The sequence below is a fragment of the Gavia stellata genome, chromosome 12 (genome assembly GCF_030936135.1).
Source record: "Gavia stellata isolate bGavSte3 chromosome 12, bGavSte3.hap2, whole genome shotgun sequence".
NCBI lineage: Eukaryota > Metazoa > Chordata > Aves > Gaviiformes > Gaviidae > Gavia > Gavia stellata.
This window is the reverse complement of record NC_082605.1, coordinates 12,378,397-12,391,269: the sequence shown is the minus strand read 5'-3', so window position 1 is coordinate 12,391,269 and position 12,873 is coordinate 12,378,397. Positions and strand designations below refer to the sequence as shown.

At 40.9% G+C, this 12,873-nt stretch overlaps 1 protein-coding gene across 1 annotated transcript in view; it reads left to right on the top strand.

The window, feature by feature from the left end:
- Positions 1-5,665: 5,665 nt before the first annotated feature.
- The window catches only part of EEFSEC (eukaryotic elongation factor, selenocysteine-tRNA specific), a 125,449-nt gene continuing 118,241 nt past the window's right edge, over positions 5,666-12,873 (top strand). Inside the window, exon 1 of the mRNA XM_059823242.1 lies at positions 5,666-5,951. Coding sequence (XP_059679225.1) covers positions 5,666-5,951 — 286 coding nt within the window. The remainder of the gene's footprint in view (positions 5,952-12,873) is intronic.

The window sequence follows — 12,873 nt, the reverse complement described above, 5'->3', positions numbered from 1 at the left end:
TTAAATGCTTGAGATGGAGATCACTCACAGTGAAATTTTAGATGGGATCTGGGAACCTGCAGTTCCAGTGACTTCTCCTTGTTTGCAGATACTGGGATCTCTCTCCCAAAAAAAGAGGGGACTCTCTTCCCAGGAATATATAGTGTTTTCTGTGTTTGATTATAAAACTGTGGCTGCGTCTGCAATGTTCAAGGCCAATGGATTAACGTGGTATGATGCAGGACTTCTGTCTGTGCAAAGGGATGGTGCCATCTCTGCTTTCCCATGCGCTGCCAGGGAGAATTGGGATGGCACAAGCTAGGAGCGTGGGTTCTAGGAAGTATGGGAGTTATGGTTCAATTTGCAGAAGCCCAGTGAACAGTATATATGCTATTCATGCCCTTTTTGTCTAAGAGCTTCCATTAGTTTTGTTATAAATATCATTCAGCAGAGAAAAGAGTTTGCTATTTGTTGCTTTCTTTTTCTGTTAATTGTTCTGTCAGTTTATATTTACATAATCTAGTTTAACATTGTAATTACAATATAATTACAATATAATTACAATATAATTGCATACATATGTAGTTCAACACCTTTGTAAGGGTATCCTATTATACAACTGTTTAGCTAAGAATTTTTGAATCTAACAAATACAAGCTACCCTTTAAATAATTAAAAAAGCGTGTGTACTATTGGACTCTATACATCCTCTCAGGGTCATATTAGTCACAGAATGCAAATGCCTAATATATACTAAACTGCAGACGTTTTCTTTGTAAAAGAGTAAATATACAACTTTGATTTCTCTGGTGCATTAAACTGCCGCAAGTGTTATGGATAAGTCTGGTCAGGGTTCAAGTTTCTGCCCGTTCTGGAAGAATAATTAGCAAGTCTTCTAAGATCTCTGAAGGCATGATGCTGTTAACAAGAGGTCCAGACTAGGCATGGCCCTCCTTTTAAGAAGGGCTAGCAATGAGTGAAATACGTAGTCTTTTGTTAACTTAGACTGAAATCTGTCCATATGCTCTGTGTTATCTTGTTTGATGTTGCAGCTAGGCCTATTTTTGAGATAATGGCATTTCAAAGGCTATTTAATAATATTTCCTTATTCCTTTTTGGTGACATTCAATATATGGGCACGTAGATGGCAGGAATAGAGAATTGGTGTTTGTCTTCATTATAGCTTAGAAGAAGGATAGAAATATTCTATGCATGTAAAAATCAGATATGCTACATAAGGTTCTTGAACTTTAGAAATACTTCAATTACAGATTTTTCCTGATAAAAGTGGGTAACAAACAGAAGTGTTAATTGTTTGTCTACAGCAATATGATGTCTCAAAAATTGGAGTAGAGCCTAAAACGTCAGTCTGCTAGTGACCATTGCTGTTCAGTAAAAAAAAACCTACTGCCATGATGAAGATACAATTTTAGTACTGTCCTGCAGAAATTGTTATGAAAATAGTTTGGGTTTGTATTTGCAGTAGGATACAACACAAAAAAGAACCAGTAAACAATTGTTTGCTTGATAGATACCAAGCTGGCTTCTGCCTCTTACTTGATCAAGTTAGTATCACTTAACAGGGTTTAGAATCATCCATAAGCTATGAGTGGTTTGGCACATCTCATTGTATTGATTGTTTCACTCATTCCATATGTTCTTCGAACATTGTACTGAAATTGCAATTAAAGAGGAGGAGAAGAGTACCTTTGGATGAGGGAAAATAAACAGTAATCCTTTAGACCACACAGGATTAATTGTTTATTCCTCGGAAAGAGCAGACTACAAGTGGAACTACTGGAAAGTTTAGAATTGAACTTAAATAGCTTAAATGATCTTTTATAATTGATGTCTGATGTGTTATGATGCATCAATATGAGGAAATATTGAACCTCAACCTTAACATGATTTTTGTGATTTTTTTTTTTTGACCAGTCAACACATTAGAGGGGGAGGGTAAAATAATTTCGTTGCAAAGCATAAGTCATTTTTCTCCTCTGTCCGTGCCACCAGATGGAACATAAGTAGGTTGTTCGACCATTCTGCCCATCTCATGTTATAGATGCCTTGAGTATAATTTAATATTTCACTAGCCAGTTAACCAGAAAAAATAACACCTGTCACTAACATTCTGAACTGTTATTCCCCAGGTTTAATCAACTCATTTTACCAACATTTCTTTTGCCCCCCTGTTTGAGGTCTCCTATTTGGCACAGACGTCATGCGATACCCGATGTGGGAGCTGGAGACTTGAGAGCTGTTTTCCTAGACTAAATGTTTGAGGTTACAGGACGTGGCCTAGTTTCACATAAGCTTTCAAATTTCAGTGGGACATGCTGAATCCTGAAACTGTCAAATAGTGTATTATTTTTGGAGTGAGAGAGAGTACGTGTGTGTGAGTGTGTGAATGACCTTTACATTTTTACCCTGTCCCAAAAGTCTGACTTCCTGCCCTTTCTCCCATGAGTCCATAAACTTTAGCAATTAAAGTGAACACTTTTTAAGGAAGAAATTCAGTATGGGAGAGAACAACTGGGAAGGAGAATGGTGTATTAAGGAGAAAACAAGGAAAACAGCTAAATGTATAAACTGCTTGCTTCATGAGGGATATAGAAAAATGTGGAGAAGTTGGGATTCTTTCATTTTGCCATGTTCCCCTCTCCATCTTAGTAATATCAAGACGGGGGGGGGGGGGGCGCATGTGTTCTGTTTTTTTTCCTGCAAAAGAAGCTGAAATTTTTTTCCTACTCTTCATCAAAGCAATAGGAGTGATGAATCTTAATGAATGCCATATCTTAATTTCCAAATCTGTAATTAATTCTAAAACTTTGTAAACTAACAGAATGGGCATCTCTAAACACTGAATAAAAGTGCTTATATCTCTATTTATCAAATGTCTCCTCTTTTGATATTGGTGATGCAAGTGTATTCATTTCACAGGTGCCATGTGCACCCTGGTCTTGCAAAGAGCTGTTCCTTCAAGTGGTATGTTGCAAAATCAGATCCACAGACTCTAAAATCCTGGAGACAGAGGTATGTTCTGAGTGGTAACAACAAAACTGTACACATTGTGGCAAATTTACGTGTTTTTTTCTTCCCTTCCTACTAAAGGACAACTGCCTTCCATATCTGGAGAGTTGCAAGTCTTTTCTGTGTCTAAAGGAAGAAAACTAAGACCAAACCCACATTTCTACCTGACACCCCTCCTTCTTGCAGGTCACTCACGAGTATAAGGTTATAAAAGAAATGCCACCATTTTTGTGAGAAGTGGAATTAAATCCATTTTCCTATGGACTTTTATCTTCCTTCCTTACATCTCCTTAACAAAAAGAAGTCTTTTTTTCATCCCCTGAAGTTCTATCCAGTATCCCTCTAGTTACTGTGAGCAAAATGCAGCTCTTTGTTTCACTGGTAAGTCGGCAGTCCAAGCAAAATGGGTCACACCTGAGCTCTTGCTGTAGCCTCTTACACTGTGGGCTATTAAAATGGGCACCTCCTTTACCTCATTGCCAGTTTTCACAAGAGTTGTAGAAACTTCTAGACCTCTATACTTTGTCAAAGCTTGTTGAAAATAGTAGTTGTTTTGGGAGTACTTCTGGATAATGCCTCTTCTGGTTAGGAATCAGACCTTTTTCCACCTCTCCCTTATGAACTCATCTAATAATTAATGCTAAAAAAATAATTAAATGGTAGGTAATATGATACAGGGATATCTGTGTGGATTATAACTGTTGTAGGGTCTTTTCTTATGGGAATAGATGTATACTTTCCCTTTACGTTGCAAGTATGTATTGATATAACAGATTGAGACGTTCAGGGCAATGAAGTGTACATGAGCCTTATGATTTAACAGGAAACTATTCAAAGCCTGGGAACTTGGTCTGAAAAGTGACATTATGCTTAATTTGGCACCCATGACAGAGCTCCCATCAAACTGAACTATTCTGCTCAAGAAGCCGATTAACCAGGCTGGCTCAGTGCATTGGCAATACTCCTTGTGAGTTCATTTCTTTCCTTTAGGGAGATAGTTGTCTCTCAAATAGCACTGAGTGCTAGGAATGACTGCTATTTTTTTCCCCCTGTCACTGAGTCATTGATTCTGTCATCTTGACTTCTATGTGTTTGGGAAGGAGGGGTAGTTTGCATATAGTTGCTTTAAAGCTCTGCAAACTCTTTCATATTGGAAGTGTTGTTATATGAAGCAACTTCCTTTGTAAGAAAAACCCTGGAGTTTGGAGTGAAAGCCTAAAAACTGAATCCGTGATGCTGACAATAACCTTAGGCAAGTCGTCTTACGCTTTTTGGCTCATTCATTAGTTATTCACATGTGAATGCTAAATACTATTAGCAATATATATTACTGCATAAGGAGAGCAAAAAGAAACAGTACTGTTCTCAAAGAAAAAAAACCTGTAGAATATAGTGCAAGTCTAGTCTACTTGGGCACCTATGGGAGGTCCATAACACAGTATTGTTTTCTTGGCTTGTAAACAGCTGTTGTCATTTGAAGTGGTACTTAGGACTACTCAGGAGTCACTATTGGAAATGCGGAGCACATGTGTTAAACTTATTGCGTAATGCATTTGGCCCTGTGTGCCTCCTGGGTTATCAGTAAAGCCAGGTGATGTAAAACAGTGAAATGTGCTTCTGCCCTTAGCCTCTCCAATGCTCATCTACCTGCTGGTTTTTGGTTTTGGGTTTTTTTTTGTTGGTTTGCAGGACAGCTGTTCATCACTGTTAATATTCTTGATTATTCTTAATCCCTTAAAGGTATGATTTTTAGTAAGCATCCTACACAACATAAATATACTTTACAGGAAAATGAATTATGCAAACCCAGAAAGTGGTAATTAAGCATAAAGAGAGCAAATGATCCAAATCTTGACCTGCTTTTTCATGTGAATTTGCAATGTCCATCTGAATTTGAAATCAAATCTCAGCACCATACTTCCAGCGGCACCAGGGTGGGGGTAGCCTTGCAGGCAGAATGAAGGTGTGCTGTGACAGCGAGCGGGCCGAGCTAATCAGCCCTACAGTGACTAATTAGCGCGGGCAAGATGACAGCAAAGTGCCTGTGTCCCAGCTGCTGCTCTTTGCTTCATCCTCCTGCAATTCGGCCTGGCCCCGACGAGCCCCAGGCACACACCTGGGGAGGGGGCACCAGCTGTTAGGTGTGTGGCCATCAAAGTCAAAGGCTTTAATTGCCTCTCCGAGGCAGGAAGGCCTTAGAGATGAGGTCTGGCAGAGGTCGTGTGTGGACGGTGGAGGTAAACCCCCAAGCAGGTGCCGGGAGGTGGGCCAGGGCTGTTCGTCAGGGGTTGGGTGGCTTTCATCCCTGCGGGCACGGCTGCTGGACGCGTGAGTAGCGATGAATCTGACCAACCTTTTGCCTTTCTGCGTCACCCTTCGGTGTGCGCGCCGTCAATGCAACACCCCTCATGTTATTTAACACGCTTTCACCTCGTGCCTGTGGAGGTGGGTGCCCGCGCTGCCTGGGGGACTCGCTCCGCGCGCGGGGGCTGCGTTTCTCTCGCACTTCGTGTTCCTGCGAACTGTAACCTCGGCGGGGCAGGGACGGCTTTTCCCGCCGTCCGGCGCTGAGGCCGCGGCGCGCGGAACGGGGGCGGCGGGGCCCGCGTTGCCGCAGGGGCGCTGTTGGGACGGACCGGCCGGGTGCAGCGCCGTCATGGCCGCCGGGCCCGCGGCGCCCCGCGTCCTCAACGTGAACGTGGGCGTCCTGGGCCACATCGACAGCGGGAAGACGGCGCTGGCGCGGGCGCTGAGCACCACCGGCTCCACCGCCGCCTTCGACCGGGCGCCGCAGAGCCGGGCGCGGGGCATCACGCTGGACCTGGGCTTCTCCTGCCTGCGCACCGCCCTGCCGCCGCAGCTGGGCCCGGGGCCCGGCGAGCTCCAGTTCACGCTGGTCGACTGCCCGGGGCACGCCTCCCTCATCCGCACCATCATCGGCGGTAAGGGGGGGGGAGCGGGGGTGGCCACCCCTGCCCGCCCCGGGGCCCCGGCGGCGGAGAGGCCCCTGCGGGGGTGCTGCCGCGCCTGTCGGGGTGCCTCGGAGCACCCCAGCCCTCGGCAAGGGCCCGGCTCCCCGCGGTAAGGCGAGCAGGGCTGCTCCTGCCCGCCTCAGCTGTCCGCGCTGGGAGCTTCCCTTGCCTTGGCCGGGGCCCCGCGTCTCCGGCGGCCCGGCCGTGCCCGCCGAGGGGGGGTGGCGGTGGGGTGTCCGCCTTTTCACGGGCCTCGTGACTACGTTGCACTTCGTAATTGCCCCTCAAATAAAATACCGGTAGACGTAGAAAAGCACTTTGTAAATGTGGACTCTTTGGGTGCTCTTAGGACAGTCAGGCCTGCTCAGCTCTCTTACGCTTGCTTGAAAAGAGTGTTTTCTTTATTGTGTACGGAGACCTTGTTTGTGGTGTTTAAGGGCAATATTAATTTCTATTTTCTCACTTGTTAAAGCTGTCAGAGCTTGATATTCCCTGTGCTTGAGAGCTGTGGTGTACTTGCAGGACATGCTTGTGCTGAACTTTTGTCTTGGAGAGATGGGGGAGTTCTAACATCATAATCTTATGTTTAGAAATAATTTTGTGGATTTTAGTAACTTTCCATTTTAGTCTTTGTAGATGATATCGGAAGGCTAGTCTGGTTTGCATTAGAGCTCCTTTTAAATTAGTTCACCTTGTTCTATGAGAAATAACACCTCCCCCACTTCCATCTCTAGTAAAAAGAGGTAAGAGGTGGTTGGTGCTTGACTAAGGATGTAATGGAGTTGCAGCTGCAGGCTGTTTAAAGTAGTCACAGGCTGATAAACTGCAACTACAGGGACCTCCAAAAGTTCAGTTCCTATGCATTTCGCCTGCTAGTGTCTTTTTAGTGTCAACTAGGTGGTAGTTTTGTAATGCAGTATATGTTTTTTCTCAGCTAGACTGATGTTCAGACCAAGTTACTTTTCATAATGTATGAATTAACCCCCTTTTGAACAGACATTTACAAACATTATTTGTAAATGGTGTTAGCAGTAACTGCATTGTATTGTTTGTGTTTCTTTTGGATAGGATAATAAACATTTACTTCTCGATTTCACCAGCAGTAAAGTGCTCTGTGCCATTAATGTGTGCTCTACAGCTGCAAGGGAGGAGTGGCTGTGTGCTGAATTCCAGAAAGGAGTGCTCTTCTGGTTGTCTTTTGTATTTTACAATCAGCTATAGTTTTTAAGTAATCGCAAGCACCTGATTATCATCTAAAGAACAAAGTTTGCTTTGGCAAATGGTAACTTTTCTTGGATGTACTGGAGAGTGACTTGTAGTTAGACATTCCTTTCTGCCAAAACAACTAATCTGAGTGGCGTAAACTTTCTCATGAAGAGGACGTGGGAAAACGTGGAAAAACAGCTTTTTTTATTACTTCAACACTTATCTGGGGTGATTGTTTAATATATCGACTTCTTGTTGCTTCCTGTCGTTTTTATGAAGAACTTCAAAGCATTTAGTCACAGCTGTCCATATTGGTCAAATAAGTTATTCAGATTTCCTTATTGATAGGCCATGCTGGGAGAAGAAAAGATGAGGACAGTGGACTAGACTAGATGGTATGGTAGAGGTTTTTTTTCCCAGCAAAAATGATACTTTACAGGTAGCAATTCAGACACATAAGCACGTCAAACTTGCTTAGTTCCAGTTATACCAGGTTATGTGTTTTAGTGAAAACATTTGATTAGCGTGCATTTCTATGTATTAAGAAAGAGTTGTACAGAAAATGCAGTGTTGTGTTAATACTTAGTTTAAAGAGTTAGAAATTTCAGTTTTCTGCTTGATAGCATACATGTATCTTCATAGTGGATGCTTTGTGTTGTGTTTTTTTTATGCTACCAGGTTTAAAAGGTGAAACCTTGATGATAAAAGCCTGATCTGTGCCTGTGGGACTACTTAGGTGCTTACAGTTTTAGTATGGTTTGGTGAAACTCAAACTGAAGTATAGCCTATCTTGTGTAACAGGATACATCCTTCAGTGTTTAGGTGTCAGTATTTTAATATTGCCAACTTTTCCAGATCTTCAGAAATGGAAAGCCAGGCCTCCCAGATAATGATACTTTAAAAATGTAGATTGTTTTCATCTGCTTCCTAATCGTGAGTGTTCAGGGTTCACCATTCCAAGCATTTTCTTTGCAAACGGGGATGCCACTACTTTTTTCTTTTTGATGGAATCTGTGATTTCCCTGTTACTAAGTTTTTAAGTAAAATGTAAGTGCAAAGTACTTTATCTTCTTGTGTTTATTCTGCACCTCAGATTTCTCACACCTCTTTAAAATACTGCTCTTCTGAAATTAAGTCCTGTGATAGCTGTAGATGTGAGTTAACCTTCAGAAAAATTTGTGACAGGAGGGCTGTGGGAAAGGGAGCTGGATGTGAGGAATTGGAGGGTGGAATGACAACAGAGGGCTCTGAGTCAGCCTTACCATATATGTTAGTCATCTGCATGCAGCGTTTGCAGTAGAAGCTACAGGTATTAAAATGTTCTTGCATGCTCTTACTGTTTGAAGCTCTCTTCTTCTTTTCATTGAAGGGGGTGTAAACTAGTTGGCCCCCCCTTGGGTGACCCCATCTTATGGAAATGCTGTCTGCTGTGGCTGGGTAGCACCAGTGTTATTCCGTCAGGTCTCCCATGAGGTGACTAGCTCAAGGGGTTCCTTCTGAGGAGCTCCTTACTGGCTTCACAAGGGAAGTCAATAGTGGTTTTTTTTTTTTTTTTTATCTCAGCTCTTCTCTTCCAGGGTGCCATTTTCATCAGTGGTGTCCCAGGTTATTTTCTAGTCCAATTCCATCCTCTGTCATCTTTTCTGTGTTCCCAGAGTGTTCTAAGGGTTAATTCCTTTGCTGTACAAAGCTGATAAATCTGCTTGCAGATTAAATGATGCTATTTACCATTCTTTCAACATATTTCTGTATCTAGCTAATTCTTGAAGTGGATTTTTTCATGGCTGAATCTAGTATTGCATTTTTGTCATGCTATGCCAGGTAGCACTTGACCTTGCAAATACTTCTCATGGTCGCTCAAAAGACGCTTATTTAGAGACAATACCTTAGGGTTAAATGAATGCAGAATATTTGAGCGGTAACCAAATGGGATGGAAAATAGAAGTCGTATTTCATTCTGTGTGACTAAATTTTTCTTGCGAAGCTTGTCCTTGAAAACAAAACATATCAAATGTTAAATCAAAAGATATTTTTTTTTTTACCTGCATGCTAGGACTAGGAAATGTTGCAGACAGTTCCACTCAGGATGCTTTCTTAAAGTTTTAGCTGGAAGGTGATAGTCAAGGTTGGAATGGAATCAGTGATAGCCACTTGACTTACTACGTCGTGGCTTTCATTTGTATTTAAACCATACTGGGTTATTCTTCAGCAGCAGACTCTTGTGTGTCTGATGTGGTAGGAAGGTGTTAAGTTATTGTGGATAGCTGTATGGCTTGGACTGCATCATGTATTTCTTATTGTCTTATTCTTTTAAACAACAGGAACAGAACTCTCTTTATTTTACAATAATTTCAAGACTTCCCGTGCTCTAGCAGGGTCTTGTCTACTATGATGTATCAAGCAATGGAACAAATACTGTATTTACAGCTGTTTGTAGTTGACTTGCTAAACAGAGAAAAGAAACCTGAATAACTGAATTTTGCGAGTCAATTCTTTAGCATTTGTTACAAGCAGTGAGAAGCACCCACATCAGCTTTACACTTGCTTTCTGCACTGAAGGAATGATCACAAATTGCAATACTACTATTTTTATAACTACTGCTTTCTTCTATTGCTGTAGAGATTGAGTGGTGTTTTGTTAAAATTTCACACTGAGATGGAATAGTTTCTGTCATAGTTCTATAGGGTTTTTTTAAGCTTCTGTTATTTTCTTTAATTTCAGTGCTCTGATCTTCCACAAAGCTGATGTTAATGTCATCAAAGTAAAATAAGAGTTGCTTTTACATTTGTTTGTTGCAGACCTATGCATCCAGTAGGGTCTGGAATGGTTTCTCGAATGAGTTCAGCAGTAAGGGATGCCTGCAGAAAGGTTATATGAGTTAATCTGCCAGAAGAAATTCAATCCCTATATTTCATTTTAAGACCACTTCGTGTAGCAAAGTAGTTTAACCAGTAGCAGATTTTTTACTTGCTGATGGTTAATTTCATGCCCTACAAAGGGTCAGCACACTAATACAGAAGAACATGATTACCTCATCCTAGCTTCACCCCCACCCCCCTGCAGTGAAAGGATACTGCAGTGTTTGTTTTAGGTGAGCTGTTGTCAGATGCCTTTTATCTGTTTGATTTTTGCGATGAGTCCTCAAAAGAACTTTGGAAAAAGAAAGTTGTCTTTTTTTTTTCTTCCCCCTGTGAAGTTCAAAGGACAGAGTAGCCTTATAGGGTTTTAATTGGAAAGCTACTGCTTGACCCTGGTTGCCTAAACCTGGGAGGGGGGAATTCTGACAAACTTGTAGTTTTGTAATCCTTATGCCTGACTGAACCTTTGACCTTTTTACTTTATAACTAGAGCTTCATTGTCACCATTTGTCCCTGCAGTTTCTTTCAAAGAAAACTGCCCTGCAACTGTCTGTTTCCACTTTGCTGCTGTGTTCTGTTAAGGAAGGGTATTAATTCATACCTGATACATTGGAGGGGCCAAGACTTTTGAACTTGCACAAGAGCTTGGGGAGGGGGAAATGAGCATAGTAAAAGCATGTCTTGCTGATGCAAATGAGTACAATGAAAACAGTCTTGGGAGATCAAGGGAAATGTGGTCTTGCTATCAGCATTCAAATTCAGTCAGATGCAGATTATTTGTAAGATTAATATAGCACAAAAAAAAGTATTTTTACCACAGACTAGTTGTTTTGCTGAGTTTGTTATAAGCTTTTAAAGAGAACTTGTAAATTTGGGGTTACCTTTGCATTACTGTCATGAAAATACACCTCTGTCAGTGTCAACTTTTGCTTGTTGACGCCTTTGTGAATGTATGATGGTTCTTGTTTTTTCCATTCCAGGTGAGTGAACAAGTAGCATTTTATAGTTGTAGCGTGTGTTATGGATGACTTAAATTTATGTGGAGGCCTCTTGCTGTTGAGTGCACGTGTCGAAGGGAAGGCTGTTCTCTGGAGGAAAGAGTGCTTTGTGTTGTTCATTGGATACCATTTTGGTCAGAGAGAAGTCGCCAGAGAGTCTTGAGGACTTTGGCTCCCAGCATGAAGTAAGAATAGCATAATAATGAACCTTGTTCTAGTGAAAAAAATTATTAAAATACAACTCCCATGTAATGTAATTCATACTCACGAGCCTTTATGTAGTGGTTGATGTTATGGAAGTACTCATGGGCCAAGAAAGTTCAACTAGCACTAATGTCAATGTTTTCTAAACCCTATTAAACTTGTTGGGTTCATGGTGCTTGTATATTGCTGACATTGCTTTGTATTAAAAATACAAATAAGTAAACTTCATTTCTGTAAATGAAAACAGTTTTCTCTTGAAATTGAAATAGTGTCTTTTAATTCACTTTAAGTAATTTGGCTGGTGCCTGATACTTGTCTGACAAATTAAATGAGTATTTTTATTGACATTTTAAAATGAAAGCCACTTTTTTAATTAAGGAGCTATGCATAAAGTAAAGGCAGCTGATATAAAAATATTGCTGCTCTAAAATCCCCCCTTTCCCCAACCCCCGAAGTGCAACTTTGTCTACTGGCTATTACAGTGCACAAGAGGGCACTATTTGCTTACAATGTTAGGATCTTAATGATAAGTACATAGGGTAACAGGTCAGTGTGGATGTAGTGACCTTACTTTGAATCGAAACAGAATTAAGCAGAAGATTTAGAACACAACTGTGGCTTAATTTTCCCATTCCTAAAGAAAATATCCTCTGTATTTTAAGGAAGGTTAGTCTTATTTCATCTACAGTTTGGGTAGTGCTTTTTTTTCCTTAAGCAGTAAAAACCTGTGGGGTGTTGTCTTAGACATTATGTGAGATGCAAGTAACACAGGTGAGATGAAATACTGGTTTTCACTGAAGTCGCATGTGAGTGGTATGATTCTTCATCCACATAGAAAGGGCTGGTGGTTTTTATTTAACGTTTATGGAAAGTTTATCTAATTTAACCTGTAAAGCAATTGGTGATGTGGGAACCATGGAATTTAGTGTACACAAGTATTTTATTTCTTTCCCCATGTCATTTAATAACTGAGCCAAAGCAAGGTAATTGTAGTAAATCTGTTTTGAACCACTTCTGTGCTATATAGGGTTTGTTGTGTGAGGTTAAGAGAAGAATGAAGCTTGGTTTTGTGTGTGTGCTTTAGTGGTCTTTTTTATTTAGTGGAATTTTTACCTATCTGTATCATAACTTCAATGGTTCTAACTTTCCATTTATTATGCATAGCTTCTCATTTCTGTGTGTATTAATGTTTTTTTTGAGTGATGTGACAGCAAGACTAGTTTATTTGGCTGCTACAATTTCTATTCTATGGCCTCTTCAGCTTCAAGTCAAAAAAGCAGATTTCCCTATTAAAGTTACACAGGTTCAACAAGGTCCTAAACTATACATCAACTCTTAAGTAATATTAGAGAGCAAAGCAGGAGGAGTCTTCCTTTCCTTTTATGGGTTGAAAAGTTTAAAAGGAGCAAGAGAGCCAGCAAAAGTTACAGTGAACAATCACGTTCTTTTCTACTTCTTGTTAGAATCCTGTCAGAAATGTACTGTTTCCGGTGCATATCTTGTTCTGAAGATGTGATTTATAATTCAATGCTCAATCTTAAATGTAGATTGTAAAGAGGAGTGGCTTTATTGAGCCTTGTTTGAATGTTGAATTGTCTTTTGTTAATATAGGACAATTTTTCTAC